Raw genomic sequence first — 17,929 nt, forward strand, 5'->3', positions numbered from 1 at the left:
CAGTAGAACTGGTCGGATAACTTGGCACTCCAAATGGAAAAAGTTGCCGGCCGCTGGTGTACTTCAGGAGCGTAACGGCACAATCTGTAAAGGCCAGCAGCAGACAGCGGGAGGAGGGGGGTCTGGAACAGGTTTTTCATTTCTTCTGGTTAGAGTATATTGATCTCTGGCGCCCTCTTTAGTAATTTGTCTTCATTTTTAAATTGCAGTGCTTAAAGCATCAGACAAGCTCAGTAGCCTACATGTAGGTGATTTTATTCAAACAAGGTGTGTCTATATGTTGACCAAATCGATTGGTCGAAAGAACAGACGACTCTCGATCGAATAAGTTTTTTTTAAACGTTGGGGACACGTTGGGGACACGTTGGGGACACGTTGGGGACAGCCCTAAATGACACTAAGATGATGTTTGTATCATGTAAGGTTTACACATCATATTGTCTTACAGGAAGCAAGTGTAGGTCTGCAAAGGGTTAAAAATGGCCAATTTCATCATGATAATCTCAAAATTGGTTTGTTATACAAATATTAAAACCATGTCAAACATCCTTCCTCCCAATGAATTTTCTACATGAAAATTTGCCAGAACAATCTGTAATCCCAAAAAATATTTTCAGCTGGTGATCTCAACTCTTGCCAATTGAGATCGCCACAGACAATAAGGCTAGCCTAGACCCTTCACTCTGTCTGTAGCTACAGTTAGTTAGCCTAAAGTAACACATCCGTGTTTGGTCTGTAGACCGCTTCTAATGGTTATTGATGGTTGTGTGTTCATGGTTGTTATTTTCAGGATATCTTCATGTTCATCACTCGCCAGCTGAAAGGACTGGAGGACACCAAGAGTGCTCAGTTTAACAGATACTTCTACCTGCTGGAGGTAAGAGGTCAGGGGTCAGTTTAACAGATACTTCTACCTTCTGGAGGTGAGAGGTCAGGAGTCAGTTTAACAGATACTTCTACCTGCTGGTGGTCAGGGGTTAGGGGTCAGTTCAAATAATACTTCTACCTGCTGGAAGTAAGGGGTCAGGGGTCAGCATGTGCTGGTGGTGTCTGTGTACTGCGCATTATATATCGTCACTGTCTGATGAAAATTTCTTATTTCCAAAATATAAACTTTTCAAGAAATAGAAAAATATTACAATATTTTAACAAAGCTTGTGAAGTTTCATAATTATTTTGAATACATTTTCCTGGTCTTAGAGTCATGAAATATGAAAAATGTATTGAGGGGAATTACTTTTCATGGTAACCATATATCTCTGTATAGTGTTAACCTTGCGGTTAACCTGGCGGTTTCTCTCTCTCTGTATAGTGGTAACCTCTCTCTCTCTCTCTGTATAGTGGTAACCTCTCTCTCTCTCTCTCTCTCTCTCTCTCTGTATAGTGTTAACCTCTCTCTCCCTCTGTATAGTGTTAACTCTCTCTCTCTCTGTATAGTGTTAACCTCTCTCTCTGTATAGTGTTAACCTCTCTCTCTGTATAGTCTTCTCTCTCTCTCTGTATAGTGTTAACCTCTCTCTGTATAGTGTTAACCTCTCTCTGTATAGTGTTCTCTCCTCTGTATAGTGTTAACCTCTCTCTCTGTATGGTGTTCTCCTCTGTATAGTGTTAACTCTCTCTCTCTCTGTATAGTGTTAACCTCTCTCTCTCTCCCTCTGTATAGTGTTAACCTCTCTCTGTATAGTGTTAACCTCTCTCTCTCTCCCTCTGTATAGTGTTAACCTCTCTCTCTCTCCCTCTGTATAGTGTTAACTCTCTCTCTCTCCCTCTGTATAGTGTTAACCTCTCTCTCTGTATAGTGTTAACCTCTCTCTGTATAGTGTTAACCTCTCTCTCTGTATAGTGTTAACCTCTCTCTCTCTGTATAGTGTTAACCTCTCTCTCTCTGTATAGTGTTAACCTCTCTCTCTCTCTCTGTATAGTGTTAACCTCTCTCTCTCTCTGTATAGTGTTAACCTCTCTCTCTCTCTGTATAGTGTTAACCTCTCTCTCTGTATAGTGTTAACCTCTCTCTCTCTCTGTATAGTGTTAACCTCTCTCTCTCTGTATAGTGTTAACCTCTCTCTCTCTGTATAGTGTTAACCTCTCTCTCTGTATAGTGTTAACCTCTCTCTCTCTCTGTATAGTGTTAACCTCTCTCTCTCTGTATAGTGTTAACCTCTCTCTCTCTCTCTGTATAGTGTTAACCTCTCTCTCTCTCTGTATAGTGTTAACTCTCTCTCTCTCTGTATAGTGTTAACCTCTCTCTCTGTATAGTGTTAACCTCTCTCTCTCTGTATAGTGTTAACTCTCTCTCTCTCTCTGTATAGTGTTAACCTCTCTCTCTCTCTGTATAGTGTTAACCTCTCTCTCTGTATAGTGTTAACCTCTCTCTCTCTGTATAGTGTTAACCTCTCTCTCTCTGTATAGTGTTAACCTCTCTCTCTCTCTGTATAGTGTTAACTCTCTCTCTCTCTGTATAGTGTTAACCTCTCTCTCTCTGTATAGTGTTAACCTCCTCTCTCTCTGTATAGTGTTAACCTCTCTCTCTCTCTGTATAGTGTTAACTCTCTCTCTCTGTATAGTGTTAACATCTCTCTCTCTGTATAGTGTTAACTCTCTCTCTCTGTATAGTGTTAACCTCTCTGTATAGTGTTCTCTCTCTGTATAGTGTTAACCTCTCTCTGTATAGTGTTAACTCTCTCTCTCTCTGTATAGTGTTAACCTCTCTCTCTCTGTATAGTGTTAACCTCTCTCTCTCTCTGTATAGTGTTAACCTCTCTCTCTCTGTATAGTGTTAACTCTCTCTCTCTGTATAGTGTTAACTCTCTCTCTCTGTATAGTGTTAACTCTCTCTCTCTGTATAGTGTTAACCTCTCTCTCTGTATAGTGTTAACTCTCTCTCTCTCTGTATAGTGTTAACCTCTCTCTCTGTATAGTGTTAACCTCTCTCTCTCTCTCTGTATAGTGTTAACCTCTCTCTGTATAGTGTTCTCTCTGTATAGTGTTAACCTCTCTCTCTCTCTCTCTGTATAGTGTTAACCTCTCTCTCTCTCTGTATAGTGTTAACCTCTCTCTCTCTCTGTATAGTGTTAACTCTCTCTGTATAGTGTTCTCTCTCTGTATAGTGTTAACCTCTCTCTCTCTCTGTATAGTGTTAACTCTCTCTCTCTCTGTATAGTGTTAACCTCTCTCTCTGTATAGTGTTAACTCTCTCTCTCTGTATAGTGTTAACCTCTCTCTCTCTCTCTGTATAGTGTTAACCTCTCTCTTAGTGTTCTCTGTGTATAGTGTTAACCTCTCTCTCTCTCTGTATAGTGTTAACCTCTCTCTCTCTGTATAGTGTTAACCTCTCTCTCTCTGTATAGTGTTAACCTCTCTCTCTCTGTATAGTGTTAACCTCTCTCTCTCTGTATAGTGTTAACCTCTCTCTCTCTGTATAGTGTTAACCTCTCTCTCTCTGTATAGTGTTAACCTCTCTCTCTCTCTGTATAGGGTTAACCTCTCTCTCTCTGTATAGGGTTAACCCCTAACCTCTTTCTCTCTCTGTATAGTGTTAACCTCTCTCTCTCTGTATAGTGTTAACCTCCTCTCTCTCTCTGTATAGTGTTAACCTCTCTCTCTCTGTATAGTGTTAACCTCTCTCTCTCTCTGTATAGTGTTAACCTCTCTCTCTCTGTATAGTGTTAACCTCTCTCTCTCTCTGTATAGTGTTAACCTCTCTCTCTCTGTATAGTGTTAACCTCTCTCTCTCTGTATAGTGTTAACCTCTCTCTCTCTGTATAGTGTTAACCTCTCTCTCTCTCTGTATAGTGTTAACCTCTCTCTCTCTCTGTATAGTGTTAACCTCTCTCTCTCTGTATAGTGTTAACCTCTCTCTCTCTCTGTATAGGGTTAACCTCTCTCTCTCTCTCTGTATAGTGTTAACCTCTCTCTCTCTCTGTATAGGGTTAACCTCTCTCTCTCTCTGTATAGGGTTAACCTCTCTCTCTCTCTGTATAGTGTTAACCTCTCTCTCTCTGTATAGTGTTAACCTCTCTCTCTCTGTATAGTGTTAACCTCTCTCTCTCTCTGTATAGTGTTAACCTCTCTCTCTCTGTATAGTGTTAACCTCTCTCTCTCTGTATAGTGTTAACATCTCTCTCTCTGTATAGTGTTAACCTCTCTCTCTCTCTGTATAGTGTTAACCTCTCTCTCTCCGTATAGTGTTAACCTCTCTCTCTCTGTATAGTGTTAACCTCTCTCTCTCTCTGTATAGTGTTAACCTCTCTCTCTCTCTCTGTATAGTGTTAACCTCTCTCTTTCGCTCTCTGTGTATAGTGTTAACCTCTCTCTCTCTCTGTATAGTGTTAACTCTCTCTCTCTGTATAGTGTTAACCTCTCTCTCTCTGTATAGTGTTAACTCTCTCTCTCTCTCTGTATAGTGTTAACCTCTCTCTCTCTGTATAGTGTTAACCTCTCTCTCTCTGTATAGTGTTAACCTCTCTCTGTATAGTGTTAACCTCTCTCTCTCTCTGTATAGTGTTAACCTCTCTCTCCCTCTGTATAGGGTTAACCTCTCTCTCTCTGTATAGGGTTAACCTCTCTCTCTCTCTCTGTATAGTGTTAACCTCTCTCTCTCTCTGTATAGTGTTAACCTCTCTCTCTCTTTGTAGAACATAGCGTGGGTGAAGTCCTATAACATCTGCTTTGAGCTGGAGGACAGCAATGAGATCTTTACTCAGCTCTACAGGACCCTGTTCCAGGTCATCAAGTATGTACCACATATACACTTCTCGCTCTCTTTTCTCACTCCCCTCTTTCTCTCTCTGTGTCCCCCCTTTCTTTCTCTCTGTGTCCCCCCTTTCTTTCTCTCTGTGTCCCCCCTTTCTTTCTCTCTCTGTGTCCCCTCTCTTTCTCTCTCTGTGTGTCCCCTCTCTTTCTCTCTCTGTGTGTCCCCTCTCTTTCTCTCTCTGTGTGTCCCCCTCTTTCTCTCTCTGTGTGTCCCCTCTCTTTCTCTCTCTGTGTCCCCCTCTTTCTCTCTCTGTGTGTCCCCTCTCTTTCTCTCTCTGTGTGTCCCCTCTCTTTCTCTCTCTGTGTGCCCCCTCTCTTTCTCTCTCTGTGTGTCCCCTCTCTTTCTCTCTCTGTGTGTCCCCTCTCTTTCTCTCTCTGTGTGTCCCCTCTCTTTCTCTCTCTGTGTCCCCTCTCTTTCTCTCTCTGTGCCCCCCTCTCTTTCTCTCTCTGTGTCCCCCTCTCTTTCTCTCTCTGTGCCCCCCCTCTCTTTCTCTCTCTGTGCCCCCTCTCTTTCTCTCTCTGTGCCCCCTCTCTTTCTCTCTCTGTGCCCCCCTCTCTTTCTCTCTCTGTGCCCCCCCCTCTCTTTCTCTCTCTGTGCCCCCTCTCTTTCTCTCTCCCCCCTCTCTTTCTCTCTCTGTGCCCCCTCTCTTTCTCTCTCCCCCCTCTCTCTCTCTCTCTTTCTCTCTCTTTCTCTCTCTGTGTCCCCCCTCTCTTTCTCTCTCTGTGTCCCCCTCTCTTTCTCTCTCTGTGCCCCCCCCTCTCTTTCTCTCTCTGTGTCCCCCTCTCTTTCTCTCTCTGTGTCCCCCTCTCTTTCTCTCTCTGTGTCCCCCTCTCTTTCTCTCTCTGTGTCCCCCCTCTCTTTCTCTCTCTGTGCCCCCCTCTCTTTCTCTCTCTGTGCCCCCCTCTCTCTTTCTCTGTGTCCCCCTCTCTTTCTCTCTCTGTGCCCCCTCTCTCTTTCTCTCTCTGTGCCCCCCTCTCTTTCTCTGTGTCCCCCTCTCTCTCTCTCTCCCTCTCTTTCTCTCTCTGTGCCCCCCTCTCTTTCTCTGTGTCCCTCTCTCTTTCTCTCTCTCTCTTTCTCTCTCTGTGTCCCCCTCTCTTTCTCTCTCTCTTTCTCTCTCTTTCTTTCTCTGTGTCCCCCCTCTCTTTCTCTCTCTCTCTTTCTCTCTCTTTCTCTCTCTGTGTCCCCCTCTCTCCATCTACTCAACACAGCCTCGAGGGCTGAATTCTGCAGCAGAGAACTTGGCAGTGAGCTAGTCGAACGAGATCAGAGCGGCTTGTATGTAGCAACGCTCATGCCCCGCCCACCTGAGCATCTGCTTTTTTTCTCAGCCATCTATGTCCTGTGTGTTTTGGGGGGGGAGGGATTAATTGCTTTCATTTTTTACCCCGGTGACTCTTTAGTACTCTAACTTGTGCCTGTCGTTCTTTTCCCCGTTAACGCAACGACCGCTCAAATGTTTGTAATGACCTGTCAAACACACCCCGGTAATGTCTGAAATGGGCTCGGTGGAATACATCGTCTTTCCGTTGCATCTGTGTGCGTGTGTGTGTGTGATCTTGGTGAATAGAGGGTAATGGTCTTAGGAATGTGAGTAATCGATCTGGGTAGAAGTTGCCCTTAGGCCCAGATCTAGGATCAGCTAACACCCCCTCCCCCCCAATCCTAACAGTAACCATCAGGGAGGAAACATACAGAAACTGATCTTACATCAGTGTTAACTTCATCCTAGTCTGTCTGGCTCTGGATGCTGCTTCCTAGTGCTTCCACTTTGGCAGGGGGTTACCATTTTTCAACCTCTTCATTATCTCCAGCACAATACCAGTGTCGTCATATGTGAAATCAGCTTTTGTAGAAAAAGTTTAAATAGTTATTTTTCTAAAACTGAGATTTGTGGTGACGTGGGGGGGAGGCAAGAAAATCCCCTCCCTGGGCTTGAAACTTGTTTTGAAAAATCTGTTTTTTTTCTTTTAGTCGGCAACAAGAACACACTTAATATTATTAGTAGATGTAACTCAAAGTAAGTTCAGGGAATCGGTAATAAGCATAAAAATATATTGGATATAATATTATTAAATATGAGTTGATGTCACACAAATATTTTTAGCGAAGCCAACATATGTTTTGAAAACGCTTAAATGTTTAACATATTTCCCTGAATTTGATCATGTGTCGTTTGAACCTACTTTAGCATTGTGGAGCACAGTGAGGAGGAGTATCCTACCTGGGGGTTGCAGTGTTCAGCCCACCAGATGTATACTACCTGGGGGTTGCAGTGTTCAGCCCACCAGGAGTATCCTACCCAGTGTTCAGCCCACCAGATGTATACTACCTGGGGTTGCAGTGTTCAGCCCACCAGATGTATCCTACCTGGGGGTTGCAGTGTTCAGCCCACCAGGAGTATTACCTGGGGGTGCAGTGTTCAGCCCACCAGGAGTATCCTACCTGGGGGTTGCAGTGTTCAGCCCACCAGGGGTATCCTACCTGGGGTTGCAGTGTTCAGCCCACCAGGAGTATCCTACCTGGGGGTTGCAGGTTGCACCTGGGGGTGCAGTGTTCAGCCCACCAGGAGTATTCTACCTGGGGGTGCAGTGTTCAGCCCACCAGGAGTATCCTACCTGGGGGTTGCAGTGTTCAGCCCACCAGGAGTATCCTACCTGGGGTGCAGTGTTCAGCCCACCAGATGTATACTACCTGGGGGTGCAGTGTTCAGCCCACCAGATGTATACTACCTGGGGGTGCAGTGTTCAGCCCACCAGATGTATACTACCTGGGGGTGCAGTGTAAGCATGGCATATTGCTGAAAGGTGTTGGCAGTCTGATCATTGAAGGTCATTCTGTCTGACGGGTTTTTAGATATCATCATGATCCATTACACCTCATAGTACAACACACTGCTTAATACTAATGTAGAAGTATACTTTTATTTTCTTCAATCGTACGAACAACATTGTGTAATATAATCAGTCTAGAAATGTTGAATTACCCACAATCCTCTAGAAACGGGCAAGTTGTTAGCAACAACTTAAAATTATTAAGGTGAGTTATTATAATAATGTACTAAATGTAGTAAAATAAACATTTTATCTCTCTAGTTATCCTGTAAATATTTTGTTTGGGGGGGGTTGGGGGTAAAATGAAATTAACACAACTTGAACACCCTTTTTTTTTAAAATTAATTATATGTTTGTTAAATTATTTTTGTCCAATTCAATTCCCCCACAGAATATTTTTTTTTACAGTGCACCCACCCTGTCACTAAGAAAAGTTTATGCGTGGCGAAATTGTCCTTTTAAGCCAAGGGCCGTATGTATCAAGGGTCTCAGAATAGGAGAGCTGATTTAGGATCAGTTTGACCTTTTATATCACAATGAATAAGATTACATGGACAGGAGGGAACCTGATCCTAGATCAGCACTCCTAGATGCTTGATACATACAGTGGCCCTATAGACAGTTTGGCTCCTATAGACAGTGAGTCACGTGGCCGTGGCTGGCAGACAGGCATCGAGGCATTCAGCTACTGTTTGATTAAACATTAGAATGACCGAAACGAGTAACTGAGCGCGCTATGATCGTCGGTTCCCGGGGTGCGTCTGTTCCCGTATCTAGGAAACGGCTGGCCTGCTGGGGCTTTTTAAAACACAGCCGTGTCTTAGGTTTTTACTGAAAAATTATGCGACAAAATGAAAAAGCGTCCAGTCAGCTGCAGTCCTGTGGGCAAAAACAGCTTGTTGATGAGAGATGTTGAAAGGAGAATGGCAAAGAATCGTGCGAGCTTAACATGTGGGCCACAAGCAGTCAAATAACGACGCAGAACGTCATCTCGGAGAGCACAACTCTTCGGTCCTTGTCATGGATGGCCTGTTCCAGCCGACGCCCACACGGGGTTCCGCTCCTACACGGGGTTCCGCTCCTACACGGGGTTCCGCTCCTACACGGGGTTCCGCTCCTACACGGGGTTCCGCTCCTATCAGCTAAAAACAAGAAGTAGCGGCTCCAGTGCGCAGATCGATTCCCATCACTGGACAATTGAGGAGTGGAAAAACATCACCTGGTCCAGTGGATCTTGGTTCCTGTTGCGTCGTGCTGATGACAGAGTCAGGATTTGGTGTAAACAGCGTGAGTCCATGGACCCATCCTGCCTGGTGTTAATGGTACAGACTGGTGGCGTTGGTATAATGGTCTGGCCCCGTCCTGCCTGGTGGCGGTGGTATAATGGTCTGGCCCCATCCTGCCTGGTGGCGGTGGTATAATGGTCTGGCCCCATCCTGCCTGGTGTTAATGGTACAGACTGGTGGCGGTGGTATAATGGTCTGGGGAATGATTTCCTGGAACACTTTAGGTCCCTTGATACCAATTGAGCTATGTTTTTAACAACCCAACTTAGAATCTGTAGAATCCATTCCCCAAAGAAGTCAGGCTGTTCTGGAGGGGGGGGGGGTCTGACCTGGTACTAGATTGGTGTACCTAATAAACTGGCCACAGAGTGTACTGTGAAGATCTGTTTTTTAAATTTTTTTATCAAAAGTGTTATAGCGACAAAATGTGATTACTTGACTCCTGTTTCCGTAGCAACGGGCACAACCAGAAGGTGCACATGCACATGGTGGATCTGATGAGTTCCATCGTCTGTGAGGGAGACAGCGTGTCACAGGAACTACTGGACACTGTGCTGGTCAATCTGGTGCCTGCACACAAGGTACACACACACACACTGAAAAAACACACACACACACACACACTGAAAACACACACACACACACACACACACACTGAAAACACACACACACACACACACTGAACACACACACACACACACACACAAACACACACACACACACTGAACACACACTGAAAATACCCACACACTGAATACACACACTGAAAACACACTGTTGTATTTAGCCTTAGAGTGTGTCTTAGCCCACTGGCTGGAGTGTTGGCTAATCACTGCTACCATTGTTTCTGGTACTGTGAACCGGCCTGTCTCAGTGTTCAGTAATACTGTGAGACTCATACTGTCTGGTACTGTGAATCAGTCTCTCAGTGTTCAGTAATACTGTGAGACCCCTGCTGGTTATGAAAGGTACTGCAGGACACAGTTCTTATAATGGCAGTATCTGTAACATATATATATATATATATATATATATATATATATATATATTTTTTTTTTCTTTTTTTCTATAAAATATGATTTACTTAAATGGCTGATATACATTTTAAATAAAATAAAAGTACAATTAAAAGTGAAGAAACGCCTCTTTCACCTTGTGCATGTCTCTTTATGTTCTGAATAAAACGTTGTTGTTGTAGAACCTGAACAAGCAGGCGTATGACCTGGCCAAGGCTCTGCTGAAGAGAACAGCTCAGGCTATAGAGCCCTACATCACTAATGTAAGTAGACTTTACTGCACCTCTCATCTCTCTCTCTCTCTCCTCCGTTCTCTCTTTCTTATCTTGGGTTTCGGGAAGTTGCTCGTGCAATGTGATATTGACAGTTGTGTTTGTGTACTAATGCTCTCTCTCTGTCTCTCTCTCTCTCTCTGTCTCTCTCTCTCTGTAACCTCTGTCTCTCTCTCTGTGTCACCTTTGTCTCTCTCTCTCTCTTTGTGTCGCTCTCTGTGTCTCTTTCTTTCTCTCTCTCTCTCTCTCTCTCTGGCTCTCTGTCGCTCTTTCTCTCTCTTTGTCTCTCTCTCTCCTGTGTTTCTCTGTCTCTCTCTCGTCTCTCTCTGTCTCTCTCTTTGTATCTCTCTCTCTGTTTGTCTGTCTCTTTGTATCTCTCTCTCTCTGTTTGTCTGTCTCTCTCTGTATCTCTCTCTGTGTCTCTCTCTCTCTCCCTCTCTCTCTCTCCCTCTCTCTCTGTGTGTCTCTCCATCAGTTCTTCAACCTGGTGTTGATGTTGGGGAAGACGTCTGTCAGTGATCTGTCAGAACATGTGTTTGACCTGATCCTGGAGCTCTACAACATAGACAGCCATCTACTGCTGTCTGTACTACCACAGCTAGAGTTTAAACTGAAGGTATAGCACACACACACACACACACACACACACACACACACACACACACACACACACACACACACACACACACACACACACACACACACACACACACACACCTACCTCAAGGACAAACTACCTCTCGTTTACTGAATGATAACCCCTCCCTCCCTCCCTCCCTCCCTCCCTCCCTCCCTCCCTCCCTCCCTCCCTCCCTCCCTCCCTCCCTCCCTCCCTCCCTCCCTCCCTCCCTCCCCCTCCCCTCTTTCTCTGCACTCCCTCCCTCTCTCTCTCCCCTCCCCTCCCCTCTCTCTCTCTTTCTCCCCTCCTCTCCAGAGCAATGATAATGATGAGCGTCTCCAGGTGGTCAAGCTGTTAGCTAAGATGTTTGGAGCTAAAGACTCTGAGCTGGCAGCACAGAACAAACCCCTGTGGCAGTGTTACCTGGGCAGGTGAGACAGAGAGAGGGTGTTCTCATGCTGGCTAAATGTTTGGTGTGAAAGGCTTTCCTCCTACCTGTTACACCTGTGTGTGTGTGTGTGTGTGTGTGTGTGTGTGTGTGTGTGTGTGTGTGTGTGTGTGTGTGTGTGTGTACGTTTTACTATACTTGTGAGTAGAGGTCGCCGATTAATCGGAATGGCCGATTTCAAGTTTTCATAACAATCGGAAATTGGTATTTTTTCGATTTAAATAAAAAATAATAATATATTTTTTAAATGTAATCTTTATTTTACTAGGCAAGTCAGTTAAGAACACATTCTTATTTTCAATGACGGCCTAGGAACGGTGGGTTAACTGCCTTGTTCAGGGGCAGAACGACAGATTTTCACCTTGTCAGCTCGGGGATTCAATCTTGCAACCTTAGTTAACTAGTCCAACGCTCTAACCACCTGCCTCACAAGGAGCCCGCCTGTTACACGAATGCAGTAAGCCAAGGTAAGTTGCTAGCTAGCATTAAACTTATTTTATAAAAAACAATCAATCAATCATAATCACTAGTTATAACTACACATGGTTGATGATATTACTAGTTTATCTAGCGTGTCCTAATCGATGCAGTGCGCATTCGCGAAAAAGGACTGTCGTTGCTCCAATGTGTACCTAACCATAAACATCAATGCCTTTCTTAAAATCAATACACAGAAGTATGTATTTTTAAACCTGCATATTTAGCTAAAAGAAATCCAGGTTAGCAGCCAATATTAACCAGGTGAAATTGTGTCACTTCTCTTAGGTTCATTGCACGCAGGGTCAGGGTATATGCAACAGTTTGGGCCGACTGGCTCGTTGTGAACTAATTTGCCAGAATTTTGCATAATTATGACATAACATTGAAGGTTGTGCAATGTAACAGGAATATTTAGACTGATGGATGCCACCCGTTAGATAAAATACGGAACGGTTCCGTATTTCACTGAAAGAAAAAACGTCTTGTTTTCGAGATGATAGTTTCCGGATTCGACCATATTAATGACCTAACGCTCGTATTTCTGTGTTATTATGTTATATTTAAATCTGATTTGATAGAGCAGTCTGACTGAGCAGCAGCAGGCCCGTAAGCATTCATTCAAACAGCATTTTCGTGCGTTTTGCCAGCAGCTCTTCGCAAGCACAGCGCTGTTTATGACTTCAAGCCTATCAACTCCCGAGATTAGGCTGGTGTAACCGAAGTGATATGGCTAGCTAGTTAGCGGGGTGCGCGCTAATTGCGTTTCAAACGTCACTCGCTCTGAGCCTTGGAGTAGTTGTTCCCCTTGCTCTGTATGGGTAACGCTGCTTCGAGGGTGGCTGTTGTCGATGTGTTCCTGGTTCGAGCCCAGGTAGGAGCAAGGAGAGGGATGGAAGCTATACTGTTACACTGGCAATGCTAAAGTGCCTATAAGATCATCCAATAGTCAAAGGTTAATGAAATACAAATGGTATAGAGGGAAATAGTCCTATAATTCCTATAATAACTACAACCTAAAACTTCTTATCTTGGAATATTGAAGACTCATGTTAAAAGGAACCACCAGCTTTAATATGTTCTCATGTTCTGAGCAAGGAACTGAAACGTTAGCTTTCTTACATAGCACATATAGCACTTTTACTTTCTTCTCCAACACTTTGTTTTGGCATTATTTAAACCAAATTGAACATTGATTTTATTGATGTATTATATTAAGTTAAAATAAGTGTTCATTCAGTATTGTTGTAATTGTCATTATTACAAATACATTTTTTAAAAATCGTCCGATTAGTCGGTATCTGCTTTTTTTTGGGGGTCCTCCAATAATCGGTATCGGCGTTGAAAAATCATAATCTGTCGACCTTGTGAGTACCAGGACATTTAGCTGGTCCTCACTTGTAAAAAAGGCTATTTTAGGTTTAAAATTAGAGTTAGGGCTTAGGTTTAAGGCTTAGGTTTAGGGTTATATTTAAGGGAAATAGGATTTTCAATGGGATACAATTGTTGATCCCCAAAAAGTTCTCACAAGTATAGTAAGACACAGCTCTGTGTGTTACAGATGCATAGATTGTCAGGCTTCTAAGGTAATTGTTTTTTTTTAGAGGTTGTTGTTTGTGTCTTGTCAGGTTCAATGATATCCACGTGCCCATCAGACTGGAGTGTGTCAAGTTTGCCTCCCACTGTCTCATGAACCATCCAGACCTGGCCAAGGACCTCACAGGTAACTATCATTATTATCATGAACCATCCAGACAGACCTGGCCAAGGACCTCACAGGTAACTATCAATATTATCATGAACCAGACCTGGCCAGGGACCTCACAGGTAACTATCACGTCGGCCAGTAGGTCAGTTAATCTGTCAATCATTTAGCCAGTCAGTCAGTCAATAATCAGTGTTATCATTGATCAGCCTTACCTAGCAAAAGACTGGTAACTGTTGATCAATCTAGCAACCAACCAGTCAGTCAATCAATCAATTGATCAGTCAATCATGTGAAACGTTCAGTTATTGATCGGGAGTCTATCTGTCCCTCTTACGTTTCCCAGAATTCCTGAAGGTCAGGTCACATGACCCCGAGGAGGCCATCCGTCACGACGTCATCGTCTCCATAGTAACTGCGGCCAAGAAGGACCTGACTCTGGTCAACGACGCCCTGCTGAACTTTGTCAAGGAGAGGACTCTGGACAAGAGGGTATGGGTTGGTGTTTTTAGGAAGGAATGGATTAGTATGGGTTGGTGTTTTTAGGAAGGAATGGATTAGTGTGGGTTGTTGTGAACTTCCTAGTGGTCAATGTTTTGCTGTCTGTCTCCCTTCTCCACTCTTCTCCCTCTCTCTCCCTTCTCCCTCCCTCTCTCTCCCTTCTCCTTCCCTCTCTCCCCTCTCCACTCTTCTCCCCTATCCACTCTTCTCCCTCCCTCTCTCTCCCTTCTCCACTCTTCTCCCTCCCTCTCTCCACTCTTCTCCCTCTCTCTCCCTTCTCCACTCTTCTCTCTCCCTTCTCCACTCTTCTCCCTCTCTCTCTCCACTCTTCTCCCTCTCTCTCCCTTCTCCACTCTTCTCCCTTCTCTCCCTTCTCTCTCCCCTCTCCACTCTTCTCCCTCTCTCTCCCTTCTCTCTCCCCTCTCCACTCTTCTCCCTTCTCCCTCCCTCTCTCCCCTCTCCACTCTTCTCCCCTATCCACTCTTCTCCCTCCCGCTCTCTCCCTTCTCCACTCTTCTCTCTCTCTCTCTCCACTCTTCTCCCTCCCTCTCTCCACTCTTCTCCCGCTCTCTCTCTTCTCCACTCTTCTCCCGCTCTCTCCCTTCTCCACTCTTCTCCCTCCCTCCATAGTGGCGTGTGCGTAAAGAGGCCATGATGGGATTGGCTCAGATCTATAAGAAGTACTCTCTCCAGGGAGAGGGGGGCAAGGAGGCAGCCAATCAGATCTCCTGGATCAAAGATAAACTACTACACATCTACTACCAGAACAGCATCGACGACAGGTAGGAGGGGGGGACGCTGGGAGGGGGTGGGACAGGTAGGAAGGTGTGTGTGTGTGTGAAGGGAAGTACAGAGCATCAATGACAAGCCTGTCTAAATAGAAAGAAGGGTTAGATTACAGTGTGTGTGTGCTGGCAGATGTAAAAAGATAATTCTGTTAAATTAGTGTAATGAGAAACGATCGACTCCTAGAGACTCCTACACTGCTGAGAGAGGAGGAGGGGAGAGCGAGACTGGTAGAATATAAAGATGGAGAGGGGTCAGAGGGGTTTGGATTGAGACTGAAATAAAATAGAGCTCCCTATATCCCCCTGTAATGTTATAACTCCCTCTCTCGTTTCTCTCCTCTTTATAACCTTTTCTCCCCTTCCTCTCATCCTCTCCTCACATCCTATATCCTCTCCTCACATCCTCTCTCCCTCCTCACATCCTCTCTCCCTCCTCACATCCTCTCTCCCTCCTCACATCCTCTCTCCCTCCTCACATCCTCTCTCCCTCCTCACATCCTCTCTCCCTCCTCACATCCTCTCTCCCTCCTCACATCCTCTCTCCCTCCTCACATCCTCTCTCTCTCCTCACATCCTCTCTCTCTCCTCACATCCTCTCTCCCTCCTCACATCCTCTCTCTCCTCTCTCCTCACATCTTCTCCCTCCTCACATCTTCTCCCTCACATCCTCTCTCCCTCCTCACATCCTCTCTCTCCTCTCCTCTCCTCTCCTCTCTCCTCTGTCTGTCAGGTTGTTGGTAGAGCGTATCTTTGCCCAGTACATGGTACCTCACAACCTGGAGACCACCGAGAGGATGAAGTGTTTGTATTATCTCTACGCTACCCTGGACACTAACGCTGTCAAGTAAGTCTCCTGTTCCTCCCTCCCTACCCTGGACACTAACGCTGTCAAGTAAGTCCCCTGTTCCTTCCTCCCTACCCTGGACACTAACGCTGTCAAGTAAGTCTCCTGTTCCTCCCTCCCTACCCTGGACACTAACGCTGTCAAGTAAGTCCCCTGTTCCTTCCTCCCTACCCTGGACACTAACGCTGTCAAGTAAGTCTCCTGTTCCTCCCGCCCTACCCTGGACACTAACGCTGTCAAGTCAAGTCCCCTGTTCCTCCCTCCCTACCCTGGACACTAACGCTGTCAAGTAAGTCTCCTGTTCCTCCCTCCCTACCCTGGACACTAACGCTGTCAAGTAAGTCTCCTGTTCCTCCCTCCCTACCCTGGACACTAACGCTGTCAAGTAAGTCTCCTGTTCGTCCCTCCCTACCCTGGACACTAACGCTGTCAAGTAAGTCCCCTGTTCCTTCCTCCCTACCCTGGACACTAACCCTGTCAAGTAAGTCCCCTGTTCCTCCCTCCCTACCCTGGACACTAACGCTGTCAAGTAAGTCCCCTGTTCGTCCCTCCCCACCCTGGACACTAACGCTGTCAAGTAAGTCCCCTGTTCCTCCCTCCCTACCCTGGACACTAACCTTGTCAAGTAAGTCTCACACTTACAATTAGGTCTTGTCCTATTTTTGACTCCAGCTCCCTCCCTACCTTTCAGCTCCCTCTATACTTAACCAATGCTACTGTATTGTACTTCTGCTCCTGTGTTGTACTTCTGCTACTGTAATGTACTAATGCTTAGTGGCTGGCACAGTAATTGTATTCCGTAAAACTTAAATTAATAGCCCGGGTGTTTATTTGCTTAAAAAACAGGTGGAGCCAGGCTTCCATTTGAGCCAGGCTTCCATTTGAGCCAGGCATCCATTTGAGCCAGGCATCCATTTGAGCCAGGCTTCCATTTGAGCCAGGCTTCCATTTGAGCCAGGCTTCCATTTGAGCCAGGCTTCCATTTGAGCCAGGCTTCCATTTGAGCCAGGCTTCCATTTGAGCCAGGCTTCTATTTGAGCCAGGCTTCCATTTGAGCCAGGCTTCTATTTGAGCCAGGCTTCCATTTGAGCCAGGCTTCCATTTGAGCCAGGCTTCTATTTCATTAATGCACACAGCTTTTGCTCATTTGCTAAATTAATTGTTTAATATCATAATTTCTTAATTTCCTGCCCTATAATGTGTTATCATTTACACTCTGTCACGTTTAATTTGTCTTAGTATGCCTCTATTTCAGAAAATTGAATAATTAATTATTCTCCTCTTTGACTGTACATCTTTGGCAGTTCTTACGTTCCGCACTAGAGGGCGATATGACCATTTCTGGTGGTCTCTCCTCCCAAAGTTTGAGACTAACAGTTCTCAGCTGTTAGCAGCCAACGGCTAGCAGTTCTCAGCTGTTAGCAGCCAACGGCTAGCAGTTCTCAGCTGTTAGCAGCCAACGGCTAGCAGTTCTCAGCTGTTAGCAGCCAACGGCTAGCAGTTCTCAGCTGTTAGCAGCCAACGGCTAGCAGTTCTCAGCTGTTAGCAGCCAACGGCTAGCAGTTCTCAGCTGTTAGCAGCCAACGGCTAGCAGTTCTCAGCTGTTAGCAGCCAACGGCTAGCAGTTCTCAGCTGTTAGCAGCCAACGGCTAGCAGTTCTCAGCTGTTAGCAGCCAACGGCTAGCAGTTTCTTACTGGTGATGAAAACATGCTTTAGTCAGCAGAGGTTCTGTCTCCAGCCTCCTCCATACATACCTCATCAATGCTACTGTAATATGCTACTGCCCTCCTTTAGCAGAGCCTCTGTGGCTGACTTACGATGTGTTTTAATATAGCCCTCTCTCTCTCTCCTCCCCCCCCCAGGGCTCTGAATGAGATGTGGAAGTGTCAGAACATGTTGAGACACCATGTCAAAGATCTCCTGGACCTGGTCAAACAGCCCAAGGTACTGCTAATCAATTGCTCCTAGCGCTGAATGTTCATATATACTCTACTTCAAGACTGTTACTAATGCTGAATGTTCATATATACTCTACTGCAAGACTGTTACTAATGCTGCATGTTCATATATACTCTACTTCAAGACTGTTACTAATGCTGAATGTTCATATATACTCTACTTCAAGACTGTTACTCATGCTGCATGTTCATATATACTCTACTTCAAGACTGTTACTAATGCTGCATGTTCATATATACTCTACTTCAAGACTGTTACTAATGCTGAATGTTCATATATACTCTACTTCAAGACTGTTACTGAAATGTATTGGAACACTAAATATTGTTTTTGTTTTTTCAGTCTGATGCCGGTAGCAAGGCGGTGTTTGCCAAGGTTATGGTGATTACGAGTAAGTCAACTTCACTCAACCCTTTTGAAGAACCCTTT

General features: G+C 45.0%; 1 protein-coding gene across 1 annotated transcript in view; it reads left to right on the plus strand.

Annotated features, from left to right (window-relative positions):
* The window catches only part of pds5b (PDS5 cohesin associated factor B), a 97,490-nt gene that overhangs the window by 34,347 nt on the left and 45,214 nt on the right, over positions 1–17,929 (plus strand). The window contains exons 4-15 of the mRNA XM_042311628.1: positions 791–877; positions 4,635–4,732; positions 9,325–9,451; positions 10,069–10,149; positions 10,634–10,774; positions 11,093–11,208; positions 13,331–13,425; positions 13,754–13,899; positions 14,539–14,690; positions 15,427–15,540; positions 17,404–17,485; positions 17,843–17,891. Of these exons, the coding sequence (XP_042167562.1) occupies positions 791–877; positions 4,635–4,732; positions 9,325–9,451; positions 10,069–10,149; positions 10,634–10,774; positions 11,093–11,208; positions 13,331–13,425; positions 13,754–13,899; positions 14,539–14,690; positions 15,427–15,540; positions 17,404–17,485; positions 17,843–17,891 (1,288 nt within the window). The remainder of the gene's footprint in view (positions 1–790; positions 878–4,634; positions 4,733–9,324; positions 9,452–10,068; positions 10,150–10,633; positions 10,775–11,092; positions 11,209–13,330; positions 13,426–13,753; positions 13,900–14,538; positions 14,691–15,426; positions 15,541–17,403; positions 17,486–17,842; positions 17,892–17,929) is intronic.

This window comes from Oncorhynchus tshawytscha, linkage group LG33, assembly GCF_018296145.1.
Source record: "Oncorhynchus tshawytscha isolate Ot180627B linkage group LG33, Otsh_v2.0, whole genome shotgun sequence".
NCBI classification, from domain to species: Eukaryota; Metazoa; Chordata; class Actinopteri; order Salmoniformes; family Salmonidae; genus Oncorhynchus; species Oncorhynchus tshawytscha.